Source organism: Microplitis demolitor, chromosome 8, assembly GCF_026212275.2.
Source record: "Microplitis demolitor isolate Queensland-Clemson2020A chromosome 8, iyMicDemo2.1a, whole genome shotgun sequence".
NCBI lineage: Eukaryota > Metazoa > Arthropoda > Insecta > Hymenoptera > Braconidae > Microplitis > Microplitis demolitor.
In genome coordinates this window covers 1,975,570-1,999,280 of record NC_068552.1, presented here as the reverse complement: position 1 = coordinate 1,999,280, position 23,711 = coordinate 1,975,570, and the positions used below count along the sequence as shown (strand labels likewise).

The window sequence follows — 23,711 nt, the reverse complement described above, 5'->3', positions numbered from 1 at the left end:
AAACATTTTTTCTCGGGTATAATTACATATAATTTATATATCATTATACATAAAAAACCTATTATAAATATATGTATATATGTAATTAAAAATATAATTATAAATTTAATATAATTATATTGGGCCATTTTCTAAACATAATTATGTATATAATTACATATCATTATTATGTATAATTATATGTAGATCGTCTATAGTTAGATATGAATTCCATATAATTATATATATTTTTTTATCCGGGAACATAAATTTAGCCTATAGCACATTTTATACAAAAAATATTTTAACATTGCACAATTATTAAATTTGATAACTATAATTATATAAATAAAAAATAATACTAATTATAAATCATCTTTATAAAAATAAAATAAAAACCAAAATTTTTTATTTTGGCAGTGCGTTGAATTTTTTGTTTGTTATTGAGTTAAAAAAAAATTATAACATTCAATAAAATAAATTAAAAAAATATATTCTACCTAAATTAACATAAATTATATATGATTATGAACAAACTAAAAATATAACAATTAATAATAATTTAAATAAAAGAAACAACAATAAATATTATAAAAATTGACCTATGAAAATTGATAATTGTAATACTTCTTTGAACAAATAATAGACATCACAACTTATCACAAACTGTAATTAAATTTAAATTTTCTATTTATTAATATAATTATCTATTTAGATTATTAAATAAATTAATTTGCTAACTAATTAGACTCATGTGTAATTTGTTTACAACCTTTTTCATTAAAAATTAGTTTACCTAAAATTAATTAATAAATTATTTAACTTTAAGTTTTTTAAAAAAATAAAATTAATTATTATTATTAAAATATGTCGCATCTCTACAGAAAATTTTGCAAAATTTGAAATCTACAAAAATATTTTTTATACGATTGAAATTTACACGCACTGATAGAAATTTTATATTGACTCAAGAAATATTTTCTTGAGCTAAGAATTTATTTCTGAAGAAAACCAATTATCTTGCTTCAAGAAATTCTTGTCTTGATTTAGATTTTCTTGGCTCTAAAGATTTTGTATCTTTGATGGATAACTCTCGTGTCTTGACCAGAAACTATATTATCTTCAATCGATACTATTGAATTCTTCAAGCAAGACCACTTGTCTTCAACTAAAAATGTCGTATTATTATTTTAAGAACTTTAAATTTTTGGTTCAAGTAATAATTCCTTGATGGAAGATGTTTTCAAAGTAATGAAAAAAAAAAATTTTTTTTAAATAAATTTCTACTTTAACATATCTGAAGTTAATGAATGTAGTCCTAAAAAATCACTTTAAAATTTTTTATTTTTAAAATAAAAAAAAAAGTTTTTTTTCAAGCTGAGTAAATTGATATCTTGATTTAAAAATCGCGCCATTTTCGAAACAAGTCGGTAATGTTTTAAACCTACATTTTGCCTATCTTAATCCAAGAGCAAGAAATTCTTAAGCGAAATATGTCAGAATTTTGTTTCAAAACAAAAAAGGCTTCATCGAAGAATAAAATTCTCAAACGAATAATTTTTTTTCTCTATCCGAGAATTTAAATTTTTTGGTTCAGACTTATTTCTTGAATTAAAACAATTAAAAATTTTGAAACAAGAACCACATTTTGAAGAAAAAATTTTTCTTGAATCAAGATTTTTCTTTCAGTGCGGTAATATCTACACTATTATTATTTTATACAAGAATAATTTTATTGTATGTTATTTTGACCCAATAAACTTTTTTATACTGCACGAGATTATCCGAAGAAAATAAAAATTTCTATAGAAAATATTCCGATGCAGCGATAATCTCAGATAATAATGATTTATTATTGACATTAGATTAAGCATCGTTACTTTAATTCTCAAAGATAGTCATCAACTTTATTATTTTTTTTGTCGCAAAAAGAGAAAATTATTCTTGTACAAAGTATTTATTGTGTGCGTAATATTGTATAGATCAAATTTGTATAGAGATTATTTTTGTGACAAACAAATATCGAAAAATTATTTGTAAAGATGCCACTCCCTTATTATTTGGTTTTGTATCAATTTCTTTTTATCTTTCATAAAATAACATGAGTGTAATTTTTATTGTTTGCAATCTACAGACTTAAAACTCAGTACAAACATAGATTTGTCATCGAATAGTTACCATTCCAGGGCATGTTTCTGTGCACGATAGCAAAAATAACATTCCCGGGTTGGAAAATTTGATCTGATTTTAGTCTGATTAGATTTTAATGGGACTTATTGGTCCGCCTTTAAATTTTTTTAAAATTTTAGGTTATTTTTTCATCTACAAATGACCGAAAACAGTATAATTAAAATAGTAAGCTGTAACAGTCTAATTTATTCTGCATAGAAACAAAAGAAGCCCTGGCAGATCCGAACTACGTTAAATTACGTAGTTATCGCAATTTACGGTATTCAGAAAAATTACAGTTAAATACGGTGTTTTACTGAAAATTGCAACATTATACGGTAAATTGCGGTATTCTACAGTAAGCTACGATATTTTGCAGTGAAGTTATGGTAATTTACCGTAAAATTGCGAGATTCTACCTCAAAACCGTACCGTGCCGTATTTACGGTAAAATTCCCGAAATTGTGGTAAATTACCGCATTTTGTACAGTAAATTACCACGGTTTGCCGAAAATGATTGTAAATTACCGTAAAGTTGGCGAATTTGTTAGTGTAATAGGACATTTTACCCTATTCAGAAAAGATAATTCAGCAATTTACGGTAAATACTGTATTTTACCGTAATTTAGTTTGATTTTGATCTAGAGTCGACCAAAATAATTTAAAATTATTGAAGACAAGTCTGAAAATAGACTAAATGAGAAAAATAGTACAGACAAAATTAGATTAAATTTCACATGTTAATTAAATACAAATAAAAAGTAAAATTAATTGAAATGACGTCAAATTTATATTTTATTTAAAACAGATCAAATTTTATGAAGTAGCGGCCTGCAATTTTTATGAAGCTGAAGCTAGCAGCCGTATTAGCAGCTCGCAATTTTTTGCCTTGCCGCTACTTATTTACGGATTTTATGGAAAATGACGTCAAAAGACGGCTATTTACCGCAATTTGATGCTTTATTACTATAAGCACCGTATAATATTTTATTTTTACAGTGCAACACTTCACTTTACGGTAGAATGCCGCAAATTTACCGTAAATTACCTGCCTTTTGCCGCAAAAATACCGTACATTTACTGCTTAATACCGTAATTCTTCTAAATCCCGCAAATTACGGTAATTACTGTAATTTACCGTAATTTGGATGCGCCAGGGTTATTTGTAACATCAATTATATAAAATAATGATAATGCGATCATTTACAATATATTTAAATAATTAACTTTTTTAATAGTAATGATATTTTTGTCTTTAAAAGTGAGCTACCACTCATTAAATGGAAGTCTAATTAAGATCAACGTTTTCAAAAATTTTATCCAAATTAATACACACACTGAGAAAAATAATCGGTAGCAGCTACTGGTTGGCAATCAGTAGCTGCTACCAATTAGTTTTCGGTAACAGCTACAGATTATTTTGGTAACAGCTTGCGATTATTTCGGTAGCCATTACCGATTGGAATCAATACAAGCTATCAAAAAATAATCGGTAGCTGCTACTGAAAAATAATCAGTAGCTGCTACCGAAAAATAATCAGTTGCTGCTACCGAAAAACAATTGGTAGCTGCTACCAAATATTAATCAGTAGCTGCTATCAAATAATAATCAACAGCTGCTACCGAAAAACAATCGGTAGTGGCTACCAATTTAATTTTCAGTGTATATTTATTTAGTAGATTAATAAATCTACATACCTAGGAAGCAATATATTTATTGCAATTATTGCAATAGTTAACGTACCGAAATAATTCAATACTTAAAAAAAAAATAAATAACACTTAATAATATAAACTTTGGCTTAATATTTGTAGTTCTTTACAAATAATATTAATTTATCTTAAAAAAAAAAAAATATAAATAATTACCTAAGCACCTAATCTTCCTTATTGACAAGATTATTTAGTAACTCATGATTTTCATTTTCTCTCCATGAATTAAGTGTGCAAACATCGTCGCCTCGCCACCATTCATTAACATCTTTGTAATATTTCGGCGGTCTTTCGTCGTGTACCATCGCACAAACGCGACACCAAAAATATGTATTTATAAATTCACCTGTGCCTTTCCATTTGAAATAAGAGTTATATAATTCATCATCGTGGTCAAGCCGATGAAGATAGTCGGCTAGTTCGCGCGGTGATTCAAACTCATCTACATGAATGTAAGAACGATAGGGCGCACTTTTAGCATAATCCGTTGGATGCGCGCCCATTACGATGGGCAAAATATTGTGCCTGTAATAACATGAATAAATAAACATTAATAAATTAGTAATTAAATAGAAAATTAATATGAAGCTGAAGCTAGCGGCCACGCAAAAAATTGCGGGCCGCTACTTATTACGGCTACTAGCACAATCTTTTGCCTGGCCGCTACTTACTAGGACCGCTAGCATCAGTTTCATAATTTTATGAAGTAGCAGCCCGCAATTTTTATGAAGCTGAAGCTAGCAGCCGTGATAAGTAGCGGCTCGCAATTTTTTGTGTGACCGCTACTTATTATGGCCGCTAGCTTCAGTTGCATAATTTTATGGAGTAGCGGCCCGCAATTTTTATAAAGCTGAATCTAGCGGCCGTAATGAGTAGCGGCTCGCAATTTTTCGCGTGGCCGCTACTTATTATAGCCGCTAGCTTCAGTTTCATGAAAATTAATAAAAAGTATAAATTTACCCCAGTCCATTGACAAAAAATTTTTCCGTGATATAGTCGCGGCAATTTGAATTTTCAAATGCTAAATAAAATTTGTAGTCAATGTCTAACATTTCAAAACAAGTTTGCGCTTGAGATCGCGAACATCTCAGGCTACCGCATGCTCCATAAATATCAACTTGGATATATTTTGATAATTCTTTGGCATATTGCATTCGTTGATTACGAGCATGACAATTAGACACAAACCAAGCGACTTTTTTAGTTTTATTAGCGGCATAGTTAAACGTTTGTGATATTTGCGTTATACGAGGATCGTAATACTGCCATCGTTCGTAAGGAGCGACAATGTCACTGTCTCTGCGATATGTTGCTGTTAAATTAACTATCGCATTTTTAACTGCTTGTGTGTGATAAGGACACTCGAGAAAATACAGCATCCAAATCTATAATTAAATACAAATTTATATAATTTATTGACTTGAAATGATAATTTTATGTGGGGTAAGTTATGATAGAATTTGTTGTATACCTGATTAGGAGATCTACGACCTATGTGAGTTACATAGTCTTTGAATAGTATTAAATCTGCGGAGTCAGGATTATCGCGTGTAATCACACAATTACTGACAGGACAACCCAGCCATTGGAATAGTTCACCGCCAACTTTTGCTTCGTTCATTCCATGAGGAATCATTATTTTTTTTGCTCGGCGCTCGGAACTTTTGTCATAATCTGGTGGTATGAACATCAGCTGAAAATATATTTTTATTATAATAAAAAATAATACATGAAAAAGACTGAATATTAAAAATTAATAAATAATAGTAAAAAGAGGAATCTGTTATCAATAATTACTATTATGTGCTCAAGGCAAAGTAGTTTACTAATTTTTGTAGATTCCTAAAAACTATCAATTATTTCAAAAAGGAAAATATTATTACTTTTAGGTATACGTGACTTATTAGTGAAAGTTTATTAATTTATGGCATAATCTATTGAAAAGCAATGATTGGTCAAATTAAGAATTGCTATCTTAGATACTGATTTTTCCGGCCGGAAATTGCAAAAGTTACAAACTTTTATTTTATAAATTCGATATCACTGATCAATTATTAGCTTAAAATATCATTTATTCATCATTATAAATTAATTTACACTATACATAAATCGAATAAGTGGTAAATAATAAAATGAAAAATTAGTATATTAGATACTGATTTTGTTGCTCATAAAAATACCGAAAATTTTTAACTCTTATTTTATAAATTCTATCCCATTGACTAATAATTTATATAAAATGTTATTTATTCGTTATTATAAATTAATTTATTATATACATATATCGAATAAGTGGTAAATAATAAAATGAAAAATTCGTATACTAGATCTTTATATATTAATATGTACGTTTACTAATTTTTCGGTTCCTCATTTTTAAAATTTTTCTGTTTATCTGAATAGTAATAACTAGATACCAATTTATCAATTCTTTTTCATATTAATTTTAATATACGAAATTACAAATTTTGCTCTTCAGTGTATCAAATTTTAATATAAATAGTAGCCATTTTGTAATATATATAATAATCCATGTTTGATATTAGTATCGAATATACTAATTTTAAGTCGAAAATAAACTACAAACTATTCAAATTTTGAGCATCATTTTTTCAGTGTATAGGATGTTCAGGGTAAAGATACTCCAAATTTAAAACAATTCGGAAATTCAAATTACATTTTATAGTAATCAAAAATTTAAGTCTAAAAATTAAAGCGGGCTTAGTATTTTTGGTAACCCTGATTAAACACCGAAATTCGATTGAATTAAACAGAATTAAATTTTTAATTCTATTTAATTCCGATAAATTCTGTTAATTCGGAACCTATTTTAAAAATGAATTCTGTCTAATTCGGTAAGAAAACCAGAATTTATCCAAATTAAAACAAATTTAAATAATTCTATTCGGTTTAATTCTGATTAATTCGAAAATATTTCTCCAATTTTTTGTTCTGAATCCGAATTAAACTGAATTCAAACAAATTCGAAATTTTTAAATGGCTTTTATTCTGTTCAATTCAAATTCAAATTTTCAATTCAGTTGAATTCTGTTTTGCATAATTCGACAGAATATAACAGAATTGAAATTTTGAATTCGGTTGAAATCGGTTGTTTAATCAGGGAAATGTTTAAAAAAATCATTGATGACAGAGTACTGATGAATAAAAATTTCTCATGGTAATTATATAGAAGTGGGGCTGCCTACGTTTTTTGCGATAAAAAAAAAAAAGTATTTGAGATACAGACTTCGTTTTGGTGCCATTTTTTTCAGCTTTTCAACGGATTTATGAGAGCGTATTGACATTCATCCAATAAACTTAAATAACATATTTTTTTTTTTTTTTTTCACTTTTTTATTGAAAATTTTGTAGTTTTTTTAGTTTTTCAATGGTATTCCATCAAAAACTATTTTCTAGGTTATTATCATTTTTTTTTTCATATACATTAAAAACTGAAGAAAATGGCGCCAAGACCATTTCGATATCTTAATTTGGATGGATTTTAGAAAACATCAAAAATGAGCTTTTTTTTTTTACTTTTTACATAAATTAGGTTTGAAATTTTTTTTTTTTTTTTTTTTTCTGTATTATGATAATTTTTTTTTTTCTCAAATACTTTTTTTTTCTCGCAAAAAACGTAGGCAATCCCACTTCTGTATAATTACCTTTCTCATTTATACAAAAAAATATTCATCAAAATAAAAAATACCTGATTCGTAATACGATCATCGTTTGGATCTTCATCGGGCCATAATCTTGCTATTCTTCGGCCAGTCCTTTTAGATTTAACAGCAGGAACAGGTCGCTTTGTTCCACCTTTCATATACCATGGCCTCTTTGATGGGTCAGAAAAGTCGGGAATGGCTTCCGGTGAGCTTGTTGTTCCCGTTACATTCGAAAGCTTTTAAATAATTTAAAAAATAAAAATTATTCAATATTCGATTATCGATATTTATTATTAATCAATTGATCGCATTGTATAATTGGAAAATCTGTAGTAGATTGTGACATCAAGATGGAAATTTTATATATTTAAAATTTTTATTGATAATTTTCAAATTCAAAAATAAAAAAATGAATTTCCTTAATCAGTTTATTAACTAAATTTTTTTTTTTTTTTTAAATTAAAATTTAGTTTAATTAAGTACATCATTGCGAAATACAAGACTCAAGTACTAGTGTATTAACACTTAAGTAAATTTTTCCTGTACTTAATAAGCTAGACAACGCGCATAGCATATGTAAAATTATATGTTATACTGACATAATTCGATTAAGTGCATTTACCTTGATCGCAAATATAAATTGACATTTTGCGTACAGTTGTGACTTTTTTATTACATTAATTTAATATAATGTTTATTAAGGAACAAAGTGACCATGGTTTTGAAAAATGAAAATAAATTTCATTGATAACCGAATTTCTTTTTAATTGGTAATTATTAGGGCTATTTTGAAAAACGGGTTTAAATTATTATTGCTGGTATATTTATATATTATTAATGTATATAAATTTTTCAAACAGCAACAGTTAAAAAATAATAGCTAACCCGTGTAAAAAAAAATTTATGACAGTGAACTTCAAAAATTGAGATAATTTTGAACTTTAATTTGAACATTTTTTTAATTTTGTCAAAGTTAGAAAGTGAACAATTTTCAACTGCACGGAGAAAAAAGTGTAGTAAAAATTACGATCTTATAGTTACATTTAGTAACAAATATGAAAAAATACATTCTGTATTGTAATTATTACTGAACGTTTAGTAAAATTTACTAGTTAGTAATAATTACATAAGATATTCAAAATTACTCGTACTGTATTTTTTGCTAAGACGATTATATTTTTTACTATTTGTATAGTAAATTTTACTATGAGTACTATTAATAAATACTAATTTAAGAAAGTAAATTTTCTAATACAATATAGGATTTGTTACTATACAAAATATTAAAAATTACTATGCGCAATGTATTTTTTGCTGACACGATTATATTTTTTTACTGTCTGTATAGTAAATTCTACTGTGTATAGATAAAATTAAAAGTTGGTGGGGATAGCATATACAAATATGTATTACAAGTTCTGAAACTTTTGTCCAAAGGAGACATCGGGCCGTCAGACATAGGGAAGAACTCGCGCGCGGGAGATCAGGTTTCGAATCTCGGTTGAGACAAGTGATTTTTTAAAAAACAAAAATCGACACCAACATCAATACAGATGACATAAATAACAATAATAATCAAAATGATGTCAATAATAATAAAAAGTTAAAAGCTAATAAAAATTTTATTTTATTTTTTTCCATTCTAATACAGTAAAATTTACTAAACGGCATAGTAAAATTTACTAAACAGAACAGTAAAATTTACTAAATATAACTAAAAAGAATATGCATATAGAAGATTTTCCATAACCAGTATATGAAAAATTACTAAACGCCTTGTAAAATTTACTTATCTGTATATGAATTTTTCATATAAATCATAAGCGTTTCAAAATTACTATCCAAATTTAGTAATTATTCTTATATTTTTTAGTAAAATTTACTGTATTTTTTTCTCCGTGTACAGGATCATACGAGCTTTGTTTTTGCACCAAAAACTGTAATTTTTCCGTGTCAAAATAAATTCATTGAAAAAAATTTATTTCTAAATATTTTGAAAAAAAATAACAAAAATTATTTCTGCCCAAAGTTTAATATATATATATACTTATATAACAATAAAATAAATCCATCAATTTAAAAAATTTTTAATAATTCCATCTCGTATCACATACTTTTACCTAAAACCAGAGTCACACATGTGTGCCTGTGAAAGAGTTTAAAGTCAGTGAAGTATATTATGACTTTGTATAACAATGTGTATATAACAATAACAATAATAATAATAATAATAACAATAATCAATATATACAATGTAGAAATCCATTAAAACAGAAATAAACAATGTAACAAATTGTTCATTGTATATTTATTATTATTAATCGAGTAATGTAGGTATTGGTAGAGGTATGTTCTAATGGCATTGCTTTGTAATTCTAGCTGTCTATATAGTACACTATAAAATGTATATACATATAATATTAACTCAACTATGACGACCTAGTCAGCATTAGGCTATTTTGTTTTCTATTATTTTCTTTTTTTTTTTTCTTTCTCTATCAAGCGGACGTTTGTGGGAACTTGGTAACAGCAATCAATGGTTGGTTTTCCGTTTGGTGACGCTATATTATATAAAGTATTATATTTTACTTGAGTTTCAAAATAATTATGTTATTCAATAATTACACTGTGAAAAATTTGTAGAGTGAACGCGGATTCTGTAGTTTGAATAAAATCCGGAATTACAAGGATTTTACTCCCGATTTTATAGGGTTCGTCCGGGTCGAAAAATTTTATCTGATTTTAGTCTAACTGGACTGCATTTGGACTATTGGTCTGTATTTGAACTACTTGATGTTTTTGATCTTTTATAAAAATTTAAAGCTGTTTTTGATTTGTTGTTTTAAGAAACAACTGCTACGGGCAGACGAAACTAAATTAATTCTTGAACTTGGAAAAATTTAGGTCTGAAAATTTGCGAGGACAAAACTAGATTAAATCATGGACTTGGAATATTTTTATTTATGGACAATTTTTATAAAAAATATTCAAAGTTACAGAATTGATTATGTTTTGTTCACCATTTACTTAGTGTCTTTTGTTTAAAAATGCTGGCAGTTAATGATAATTTGACAACTTTATTTTTGAGTTGTCTTGACTGAATATTTATAATATTGAATAAAAGTAATAAAATAACTCTTAAAATGTAAATTAATTTTTCTTATTTACTGGATAAAATCGAAAAATATTTTGGCATTAGAAATCATCAAAATTCTTGTGACATCTTATGACGAAAGCGCATTAGCATTTTTAAAATTTCAAGAAAATTAAAATAAATTTATAAATCCAAATTATTATTATTGTTTATATTTGTAAAGAGTCCTGTTTTTGATCTAAAGGCGATTAAAAGTTGACTAAAAATTATCGTAAAAAAAAGTCTTCGTCCTAAAAACAAATGAACAGACTAACAATTATAACAAAAAAGTCTGTTTCTAATCTAAAAGCAATTAAAAACACTCTAATTATAATTTAATAACAAGTGCGATATTAGCCTTGATAGGGAGTATCGACAAAAACTATTTAAATTCCCACTTGAAATAAATACGATTTAAAAACCTCAAATAAAAAATATTTGAATTTATCATTAATTTGGAAGATATAATTTTTCGACCCGAATATATATTCATAGTAAAATAAAATATTTTATTTTTTATTCCCGCATGAAAATATCATATAGTAAACATATATTAAAAAATATATGTTACAGATATAAATATATGTGTGACAATACATAAAATCTTATATAGAACTTTATATAGATTTTGGCCGATTTTATTATATTTCTATATATGTTTTTTCTTATATGATTTCATATATTTTCGTATAACTTCAATATATTATTTATATATTTGAAAACTTATAATTTTAATATATTTAAAAATAAATGTTATTTATATATGGAAACAAATAAGAATATATATATAATTAATCATTATATGACACGATATATGTACCATGTATTTAACTTTATAAATTTTTGTATATTTTTCGATATATAGAACCATATAAGTCTCCCCATATATATAAGAATAAATAAAATCTATTCTTTCCTGTCTTCCTCTCTCTGTTATAAGATTCAAACATTGTGTTCAGAATATATATATGTGTGCTAGCTTACAAATTTACATATATAATTATCAATATATGTAATACATATATGCGCTAACTTATAAGTTTACATATATGATTATAAATATATACAATACATGTATTAACTTATAAACTTACGTATATAATTAATTATATTAAAACTTAGTATATTATATATAAGAAAATATATATCGTTTTTGGCCACTTATATGGTCCCATATTAATCACATATTTTTCCATATATATTTATCATATATGGTATTTTCATGCGGGTTACTCGTGCAATCACCAAAACGGTACTTCTATAAAGCTGAAAATGAGTAACTGGTTATGCGACAACGCGTGCCGGCTAATAATAAAACAATAATAAAATAAATAAAACTCCAAGTGCAATAAATAAGCTAATCAATAAATATAAATCTAGACTATAGGCATTTCAGAGCTTGTGTCTGAAATTTACCTCGAATATTTTATTGAATCGTTTGTCCTGTGTAATTGACCTTACACGCGGAATCACCGTTGACGGCTTCTTTGTTTTCAACGGCAATGAAAGTTTCGTCTTAATCTGCGAGTTAAATTCAACGATATTTAGATAAACAAAAAACAAAAATACAAGGAAGTCAAACATAACTAAAACAATAAAATGATAATTGATAAATAAGAAAATGTTATCATAATATCACTTGGGGCAAACACTCGGCTACAAAAATATGGAAGAGTGCCAACACTTTATTTCGAGTACAAAAATATAAACATATAATTATCAGGTTGGATTGCTGGCTATCGCTAATTATTCATGAGGAAAATATGAAAATATCAATTAGTTGAAATATATATATTAGGGTGGCCCAAAAAAACCGACTATTTTTTTTTTCGAGTCTCTTATGAAAATTTGTTGGCTTTCGATGTTTTAAGAAGCCTTTCCAAAAATCAGCTCGATAAGAAATTTTCAAGAGGTCACGAATTTTGAAAATATCAAAAATGATTGAAATTTGAATTTTTATTTCAAATTTTTTTCTTTCTCGTGACGGCAATAGTTTATATTTGTGAAACCATGACTGCGCTGAAAATTTAAGCCCAAAATTTAAATATTTAAACCTCGCTCAAGAATTTTGAATGTTTCCGAGTGCTGTCTTTTGAAGGTTTTCGAGCGACCCGAGAATATCGATAATAAAGCTTCTCGATTTTTTCACCATCAATTTGCATCACAATGAATGGAAATATAACCCGGAAATATAAATAATAAGTTATTTACATACTTTTTTATTTTTTAATTCAATTTTTCGGTTTTTTCGTTGATTCAAAACTTACCAAATTTTATTTTTTAAGACTGTCCTATATATTTTTGGTTATGCAAAAGTTATATTTTAGTGAAATGACAATAATTGAGTTAGAAAAAAATACAAAAACTAATTCTAAGTATTGGTCACATATTATCAGTTAATATTCAAAATTTTTGAGCGCCGTTTAAATATTTAAATTTTGGGCTGAAATTTTCAGCATAGACATGATTTTACAAATATAAACCATTGCTGCCACCAAAAAAAAAATTTAGAAGTGAAAAATTCAAATTTCGATCATTTTCGATATTTTCAAAATTCGTGAGCGACCTCTTAAAAATTTTTTATCGTCAATTTTTGGAGAAGCTCCTTAAAACATCGTAAGCCAACAAATTTTCATAAGAGACTCGAAAAAAAAAAAATAGTCGGTTTTTTTGGGCCACCCTAATATATATATATATATATATATATATATATATATATATATATATATATATATATATATATATATATATATATATTTTTTGGGTGAGTAATTAAGTGTATAAATTTACCTTATTTGTATCCGGAAGTGGTCGTATCGATTGTGATTGTCCATCAGCTCGTATTGAGTGCCACAGTTCTTTTTGACGCACATTCATCACCAGTAAGATCATTACAGTCGCACAAAACACGTATAGAAAGCATCTTTTTAATGATAGTCGAAGTAAGCCCATGCCAATTTATGTTTATCCTCCAGTTTATATAATCCAGCTAGTGCTTAACTTATTTTCTTGATCATACAATAAAAATTGTACTCTTTGATCAGTAGATCGGCATTAATCTCTGTAATGAATATTTAAAACTATTAAAATACTTCTTTTAATGGATGAAACATCAAATTATATGAAAAATTAATAAGCTGGCCTGGTTTCGAAAAATTCAAAAAAGTTCGACATGTGGGACTTCTAAATTGAAACAGACACGGAAAAAATAAAATATTAAAAATTAATAAATAATAGTAAAAAGTGGAATCTGTTATCAATAATTATTATTATGTACTTAATGCAAAGTAGTTTAATAATTTTTCTAGATTTCCAAAAACTACTATCAATTATTTCAAAAAGTAACTAAATATTATTACTTTTAGGTACAATATGTGACTTATTAGTGAAAGTTTATTAATTTATGGCATAATCTATTAAAAAGTAATAATTGGTCGAATTAAGGGGACCCGGTGGTCTGGAAATTTCAAAAAAAAATTTTTTTTTTTCATATTTCGAAAGTGTAGTATTTCAAAAATATACTGCTAAAATATGGTAATGATATTCTTAGTATTTCATGTTCTAAAAGCTATTTAGCAGACCGGCCGAGTGAGTAATTTTTATTCTAATGTTCGACGGAAAACATCTGCTTCGAATTCTATACCTAGTTATAATAATGATAAACAAGTCAACATATAATGATAAACAAGAAAAACCGAAGAAATGCACAAGAAAAAAATATGGGGCTGGAATAGCTGATTAATCGTAAGTATATGTTCAAATCTAGTTTTCTTCAGAATTTCTCTGACTAAAACTTTAAACGCGTTTATCTCGAAATTACTTTTTTCTGCCTAGCGTAGGGGAAAAAAAACTATCCGGTCGATTGCTTTCAAATTTAAATATGTTATTTAATACACTAACAGCTATCTCTGGAACTGGAATAAAATTTTTGCGTTGAATATTTCTATTTTTTAACATGCAAACGTAAGAAAAAAAATGCAATTTTTGGACTACAGATTTCAACAAAGTGCCACTTCTTCAAAAAAAAATTTTTTTTTTATTCTAGTTCCTGCGATAGGTATATTTATACTGATTAAAAATCCATTAAATTTTTTTGTTTCAGACCCATAGAAGAACTGAATTGTTCTACGCTGCCCGGGTCCCTTTTTTTAAAGGAGCTGGCTTCAACGCCATCTTTTAAATATTAAAAATATTTTTTTTTCTTAGCTATACGGATTTTAGTATATTTTAATAACAATAAAATAATCCCTCAAAATTTCAAAAGGTTTGATTTTTATTAAGATAGTAAAAAAATTTTTTTTAAAATCATGAAATTTTCAGCCTCTAGACCACCGGGTCCCCTTAGGAATTGGCTTCTTAGATACTGATTTTTTCAACCGGAATTTGTAAAAATTATAAACTGTTATTTTATAAATTCTATTCCATTAACTGATAATTTATATAAAATGTTATTTATTCGTTATTATAAATTAATTTATTATATACATATATCGAATAAGTGGTAAATAATAAAATGAAAAATTCGTATACTAGATCTTTATATATTAATATGTACGTTTACTAATTTTTCAGTTCCTCATTTTTAAAATTTTTCTGTTTATGTGAATAGTAATAACTAGTTACCAATTTATCAATTCTTTTTCATATTAATTTTAATATAAAAAATTACAAATTTTGCTCTTCAGTGTATCAAATTTGAATATAACTAATAGCCATTTTGTAATATATATAATGATCCTGGTTTGATATTAGTATCGAATATACAAATTTCAAGTCGAAAATAAACTACAAACTATTAAAATTTTGAGCATCATTTTTTTCCGTGCAATATATTGACTTTGAATGTTAATAAAAACTGACATTTTAAAAAAAAGTGTAACATGACAGATTCAATTAAGAGAAATCATACAATAATTTAAAATCGGTCAATCGCATTCACCTGATCACTATAATAATTGACAGTACCAATATGGCATTATCTTATCAGACGTTCCGGCGATTACATATGAGGAGATTGAGTTATTTACGCCCACTCTCTAGTTCAAATGTAATTGTGTATTCAGCTTTTATACATTTACTAAATATTTTCATAAATTGTCTGAGCTATTTTTACATATTCTCATTTTTAGTCGCTATCGCAAATGATTATTTTAAAAGCGTGTTTAGAAAAATCAATTCCCATGACGGAGAAAAACATATATGTGATAAAGTAGTATATCAATCATATGATAAAAACAGTTTTTAATTTACTAAATGCTGTTTACATAAATATACAGTTTTGGAATTTCCAATCTATTTTAGTTTTTATAAAATGATGAAATGTGCGTAATAAAAACTTGCAATTCTTTGCAAAACACGAGCATAATTTTCTATATATATATATATATATATATATATATATATATATATATATATATGTAAAAATATGTATTAACATAAAATGTATATGAATGTAACACTCGTTTTAGAATTGTTTACGCAAATTTTTTAAGTACACGCATCACAATGTATGACTTTGTAGTTTATTCTGCTCATGCGAATGACAACAACGAATACTCTAATTTCGTTAACGAGAAGGTGTCATATTTCTTTTAAAATATATAAAAAACAATATATACGATATTCCAGATAGCAAAGTGCGTACTTTTTTTTTTTTTAATGCATTGATATTCGGTTTTTTTTTCTCTTCTCTATCAGAAAAATCCATGGGAAAATGCGTCCTAGACGCTTACATGGGTTCCTATGGTTTTCGGATGGATTGTCGTATGGTTTTCTGTAGAAATCCAGCATAGATCTGGATATAGATTTTCAGATGGGTTCATAGGAATTTGTAGTATGCCAAATTCATATGGGAAATGTAGTATGGATTCCCATGTGGATTTTTACCTTGATTTCCCATGGAAATCTGCACCATGACAAAATAGGAATCTAAATACCCATGGTTTCCTACAGGAATTTTTACATAAATCCATAACTCCTATGAGTTCCCATGCAATCCCACATGGATTTTTTTATGGGGAATCTATATATCTTAGTTCCTATATCAAGTTTCTGTATGGGAATCCCAGTACCCAGTTTCCTATATGGATTCCCCATATGGGAATCTAAATACTCATGGTTTCCTACAGGGATTTTTACATAAATCCATCTCCTATATGAATTCCTATGAGTTCCCATGTAATCCCACATGGATTTTTTTGATGGGGAATCTATATATCCTAGTTCCTATATCAAGTTTTTACATGGGAATTCCAGTACCCAGTTTCCCATATAGAAATCTATAAACCCATGGTGTCCTACATGGATTCTTACATAAATCCATACACTTCCATATTAATTCTTATGGGTTCTTACGTAAATCTATACGTCCCTATACGAATTCCTATGGGTTCCCATGCAGTTCCCATGGATTTTTTATAGGGAATTTTTTTAGATATAATAAATGACAATTGACTCCAATTGCTAAACAGTTCGTAAATATATATATATATATATATATATATATATATATATGTAAAATTAACATGAATGGTGATACATCTATACATTATACGTACATTTATTCCACCAGGGGCGCTTGCGCATTACCGTCCTAGTACAGCTGTTTTTTTTTTTTTGGATAATTGCTAATTGGTAAGCCTGAATTTTTTCAATTCATTTTTTTTTTTTTTATTATTTTTATTTACATATATTTTTTTTAGTTATTAATGGAGATATTTTGAGAAAATTCTTATAATTATAAAAAAAAGTTACTAATTAAAAAAAAAAAAAAACAACAACAAATTTTAAATATTTTAAATTTATTCGTGCTTCCCGCCATTTTTTTATTATTATTTTATTATTTCATAATAAATGAGCATTATGCGTCGTGCTTTTTTGGATTTTTCCAAATTTTTTTTTGAATTTCAAACAACTACTTAAGTGACCTTACATGTAAAAACTACATTTAGATTTACTTTAATTTAAAAAAATATTTTTATTGTTTAAAATTGATGAAAATTTTGCAGAACGTAAAAACAAAAATTGTCTATCATAGAACGTAAAAAAAGTTTCGAATTTTTTCATCGCGGGAAAAAACATCTGAAAAATAGTTGACTTTGTGAGCATTCCCAAAACTTCCTGTTGTTTTCGAGCATCAGGAAATCGAAAACGTTACTGTTTATAAACTTTTAAACGCTTAAACCGGAAAAAAATACATTACGCTATTTACAAATTCTTTGTCATGTTCGAAGCGATATGTCACGCAAAACTTTTATATTTATAAGTTGTTTTTTTATCAAAGCGTTTCAGTCAAAATTTACTGATATTATTGATATGATTTGTATATCTTACGGAAATCAAAAGTTATGTTTACCAGCTTGAAAACTATAGAATATGAACTTTCAGATCAATAATTGGAATTTAAACTTTTTCTAACTTTAGTAATTGCATTTAAGTTTAAAACTTTATGTAACCTATTATTTTTTTATTACTTATTTCTGTAAACTTTTATTCAAATTTAATTTTTTTTTTTTTTTTTCAATGAGAGATATTGAAAAAATTTAGCAAAGAATAGATTTATGTAAGAATTCGTGTAGGCAATAGGAAACTGAGTACGGGGATTCCCATGTAGAAGTATGACATAGGAACTAGGATATATGGATTTTCTATAAGAAAAATCCATGTAGGATTGCATGGGAACCCATAGGAATTCATACAGGATTTATGGATTTTTGAAGATTCCTAAAAACTATCAATTATTTCAAAAAGTAAAATATTATTACTTTTAGGTATAATACGTGACTTCTTAGTGAAAGTTTATTAATTTATGGTGTAATCTATTAAAAAGTAATAATTGGTCAAATTAAGAATTGCTATCTTAGATACTGATTTTTCCGGCCGGAAATTGTAAAAGTTACAAACTTTTGTTTTATAAATTCGATATCACTGATCAATTATTAGCTTAAAATATCATTTATTCATCATTATAAATTAATTTACAATATACATAAATCGAATAAGTGATAAATAATAAAATGAAAAATTAGTATACTAGATACTGATTTTGTTGCTCATAAAAATACCGAAAATTTTTAACTCTTATTTTATAAATTCTATCCCATTGACTAATAATTAATATAAAATGTTATTTATTCGTTATTATAAATTAATTTATTATATACATATATCGAATAAGTGGTAAATAATAAAATGAAAAATTCGTATACTAGATCTTTATATATTAATATGTACGTTTACTAATTTTTCGGTTCCTCATTTTTAAAATTTTTCTGTTTATGTGAATAGTAATAACTAGATACCAATTTATCGATTCTTTTTCATATTAATTTTAATATACGAAATTACAAATTTTGCTTTACTGTATATTAAATTTTAATATAAATAATAGCCATTTTGTAATATATATAATGACCCTGGTTTGATATTAATATCGAATATACTAATTTTAAGTCGAAAATAAACTACAAACTATTCAAATTTTGAGCATCATTTTTTTCCGTGTAATTAGTCTGTATTTGAACTACTTGATGTTTTTGATCTTTTATAAAAATTTAAAGCTGTTTTTGATCTGTTGTTTTAAAAAACAATTGCTACGGGCAGACAAAACTAAATTAATTCTTGAACTTGGAATATTTTTATTTATGGACAATATTTATAAAAAATATTCAAAATGCCACAATTAATTATGTTTTGTTCACCATTCCCGCAGGGAAAGCTATATATTCTTAAAAGTATATAAAAAAATATATGGTGAATATGTGATAAATATATATCGGCTAAAATATCTATATTGAAAAATATATGTTTTTTTACATATATTGGATTATATATTTATAATAATATATTTACCTATATATAATGTTTTGTATTTTTCTATATATATTATCTCATGTAATGCTCAATATATTCTTGCCATATATGGATAGTATATATATAATTTATAAGTATAATATAATAAACTTGATATATACTTCCATATATTTTGACCCATATAATTAGTGGTATATGATCTCTATATAATTGATTATATATGAAAGAATTTATATGTTTAAATATATGGTTCGCAGTATATTGGAATTATATTTTTCCAATATATTAAAACTTATATTTTTCGCAATATATTGAAAATTTTATTTTTTCAATATACTTTTTCAATTTTTACACAATTCCACGAAAAAAAGTCAAGTTTATTATTTTTTTTTCTTTTCATTGATCTTGCATTTACTAAATAACTAACGCAATAACCTAAGAAGAGTAAAAAAAGTGCCATATATTTTATAATATACTGGAAATTATATATTTTGAAATATACTGGAAAACATATATAAAAAATACAAAAAATACTATATATTAATTAATATACTACTTTCAATATAATATATCAATAAAAAAAGATATTTTAAAATATATATGTAAAACATACATAAAAAAGTCATATATTGATAAATATATTGGTAATATATTCTAGCAATATATTTTTATTCAATATATTATCATATATTAATACGGCAAAAAAATTAATATTATTTTATATATTGTACAATATATCACATTATAATATTCATATATTTTATCATATATGTTTTCACATATAAAACTTTTTCATGCGGGTTTACCTAGTGTCTTTTGTTTAAAAATGCCGGCAGTTAATGATAATTTGACAACTTTATTTTTGAGTTGTCTTGACTGAATATTTATAATATTGAATAAAAGTAATAAAATTACTCTTAAAATATAAATTAATTTTTCTTATTTACTGGATAAAATCGAAAAATATTTTGGCATTAGAAATCATCAAAATTCTTGTGACATCTTATTACGAAAGCGCATCAGCATTTTTAAAATTTCAAGAAAATTAAAATAAATTTATAAATCCAAATTATTATTATTGTTTATATTTGTAAAGAGTCCTGTTTTTTATCTAAAGGCGATTAAAAGTTGACTAAAAATTATCGTAAAAAAAAGTCTTCGTCCTAAAAACAAATGAACAGACAAATTATAACAAAAAAGTCTGTTTCTAATCTAAAAGCAATTAAAAACACTCTAATTATAATTTAGTAACAAGTGCGATGTAGGCCTTGATAGGGAGTATCGACAAAAACCATTAAAATTCCCACTTGAAATAAATGCCATTAAAAAACCTCAAATAAAAAATATATGAATCTATCATTTATCTTCAAATCGATCAAACTTTTCGACCCGAGTCATTATCAACGAAGTAAACGGGCTTGACTCACCAAATTAAATAAATATAAATTTACTACCATGCAAACCATTAGTTGTATAAAGAAACTACAGATAAAAAAATGACTTGTTCCGTAATCTCAAATGTTGAAAATAAATAATTATCATAGATTTTTTATTACTTCATTTAAAATTTTATATTTTCCGAGTCATACTACACAACTTTTGTCATTTATTTAAATTACATTTTTTAGTTTTGATATTTAATTCTATAAATATTTCTATAAATTCACTCAATATATCAAGAAGACAATGCATTTCATTTCACCGTCCGGTTGCACTACTAATAGATAATTCTTCCAACCTTGCTTTTTATATATATATATATTCATTTTTATCCGCGATAATTAAATCAAAATACAGCATTGAAGCTCTTATTCAATAATAATTTAATACAATGGATTAAATGCTTATCTCCATTTTCACATCTATATTTTTTTAAACCAATCAACGAAAATTCAATTCGATTTAATAAATTTTACATCAATCACTCAAATTAATTTAAATATTTAATATAGTTGTAAAATTACCAAATAATTGAATTTTAATTAAACTATTTTGTTATATTAATATATTTATATATTATTAACAATTTTTCACTTTTTTATACAAAGAAAAAAAAGACAAAAATTTTTTTAAGACTAGAAAAATTTTCTTGGCTCAAAAAATTTTTTTTTCGATCTAAGAAAATATTTTCTTGACTCAAAAAATTTTTTCTCGTTCCAAGAAAATTTTTATTTGTCCCAAGAAATATTTTCTTGACTCAAGAAATTTTTCCTCGTTCCAAGAAAATAATTTCTTGACTCAGGAAATATTTTCTTGACTCAAGAAATTTCTTCTTGACTCAAGAAATTTTTTCTCGTTCCAAGATAATTTTTATTTGTCCCAAGAAATATTTTCTTGACCAAAGAAATTTTTTCTCATTCCAAGAAAATTTTTATTTGTCCCAAGAAATATTTTCTTGACTCAAGAAATTTTTCCTCGTTCCAAGAAAATATTTTCTTGACTTAGGAAATATTTTCTTGACTCAAGAAATTTCTTCTTGACTCAAGAAATTTTTTCTCGTTCCAAGATAATTTTTATTTGTCCCAAGAAATATTTTCTTGACGAAAGAAATTTTTTCTCATTCCAAGAAAATTTTCATTTGTCCCAAGAAATTTTTTCTTGACTCAAAAAATTATTTCTCGTTCCAAGAAAATTTTTATTTGTCCCAAGAAATATTTTCTTGACTCAAGAAATTTTTTTTCGTTCCAAGAAAATATTTTCTTGACTTAAGAAATTTTTTTTCGTTCCAAGAAAATACTTTCTTGACTCAGGAAATATTTTTTTGACTCAAGAAATTTTTTTTCACCCCAAAAATTTTTTCTCATCTCAAAAAATTTCATTTAAAATTTATAATAAAAAAAAATTAATTAGGGCAAGTAAAAATTTTCTTAAGAGTAGAAATTTTTTGCATCAAGAAATCCTTTTTTTTTTCTGTGTACAAAAAAATTTCCCCTTATATTTTTTTTCTTTGACACCGGTTTGAATGAAAGCAAAAAATACGAAGGGTAGTAAGTGCGATACAATAGAAGCTAATATATAGCGAAAACATAAATACTAAATATAGATATACATTTATATATGTACATCTATATCATATTTATATATATATACAAACACATAAATATTTAATTTACCTTCATAAGTGATAATAGATACTAAAAGTTGTTTAATTCTACTATCGAAGTAATAGAACTTAGTGAGTATTTATGTACAAAACCGGCGGCATAGATTTGAAAAATATGAACATACATTCGAACAATCAGCACAATAACACAAGTCACATGACACAAATACAATTTACAACAATCATCTTAACAATATATTGTATTGTAACATAAGTAAATAATGTGTTTTAAATTTTAAAAATATATATTTTTAAATAATTAATTTTACGTATTGCTACTGTCAGATCAGCCCCTCTTTAGCCCCCCAATCTTTAGCAACTATAGCTCACCGCACCTTTATAGTATGTACTGTATTTGCTCCTCCCATATACATTTAACGCGATACCACTACCCGCGGAAAATAATCCATAAGCTTCGCGTCTGCGCGTTCATATATTTAATACATGATATTATTTTTTATTGTTAATTCTGTACTATACACTAGCGTATAAATTCAAACATTTATCTCTTGCCGTTTTTTACATCGCATTTTTTAAAAAATATTTTTTGTGTACTTCCTACTCAATTAAACACATCCTTGATTTTTGGATACTTTATCAATGATTTCGAAGATAATTGATTTACATATATTTGTTTATATATTTAGGGAAAAGGGGACAGAATGGGCATCCCCAAAATTTTATAAGAAATTGATTTTTTTAAGATTTCCAAATTACTTGTAAATATAATAGATCATTATTTTGAATTTTTAAATTTCCCGCTAAAAATTCAAAATTTTTGAAAAAGGGAAAGTATTGGTTTCGGTCGGATTTTCGAAAATTAAGTTTTCAGATGTTGACGTTTTGAGGTCCTAGGAAGTGATTCTGATCATTTCCTAGGATTTTCCGGTTGGACATTTGGGCGTGAGTGTGTGTGGATGTATGTGCAAGTTATATGAACAATTAAAATTTAAAAAAATTTTTTTCTTAGGTTTTTTTTCATATAACTTATGAACTACTTGTCCGATTTGCCACAAAATTTATCCAGATCTAAGTCTTGATAAGCCTTTTCGATTGCCGCCAAGCACATTCAAATTAGTTGATTCGTTCCAAAGATATCGTACGGAAAAAATTAATTTGTATTATTTTTAGTTGAACA

General features: G+C 25.8%; 1 protein-coding gene across 2 annotated transcripts; it reads right to left on the bottom strand.

The window, feature by feature from the left end:
• Positions 1–854: 854 nt before the first annotated feature.
• LOC103572507 (glycoprotein 3-alpha-L-fucosyltransferase A) lies at positions 855–22,884 on the bottom strand. Of its 2 annotated transcripts, none has more exons than XM_014441323.2 (7): positions 22,584–22,884; positions 13,450–13,720; positions 7,571–7,762; positions 5,333–5,554; positions 4,822–5,246; positions 4,018–4,386; positions 855–1,147 (listed from the first exon to the last, which is right to left on the bottom strand). In XM_014441323.2, exons 2-6 carry the CDS (start codon positions 13,609–13,611, stop codon positions 4,026–4,028), a joined length of 1,362 nt encoding a protein of 453 aa, XP_014296809.1. In that variant the 5' UTR covers positions 13,612–13,720; positions 22,584–22,884; the 3' UTR covers positions 855–1,147; positions 4,018–4,025. The 2 variants fall into 2 exon arrangements, with proteins under 2 accessions (XP_014296809.1, XP_053597403.1); XM_053741428.1 differs by having other exon boundaries at positions 22,843–22,881.
• Between the last annotated feature and the right edge of the window lie 827 nt (positions 22,885–23,711).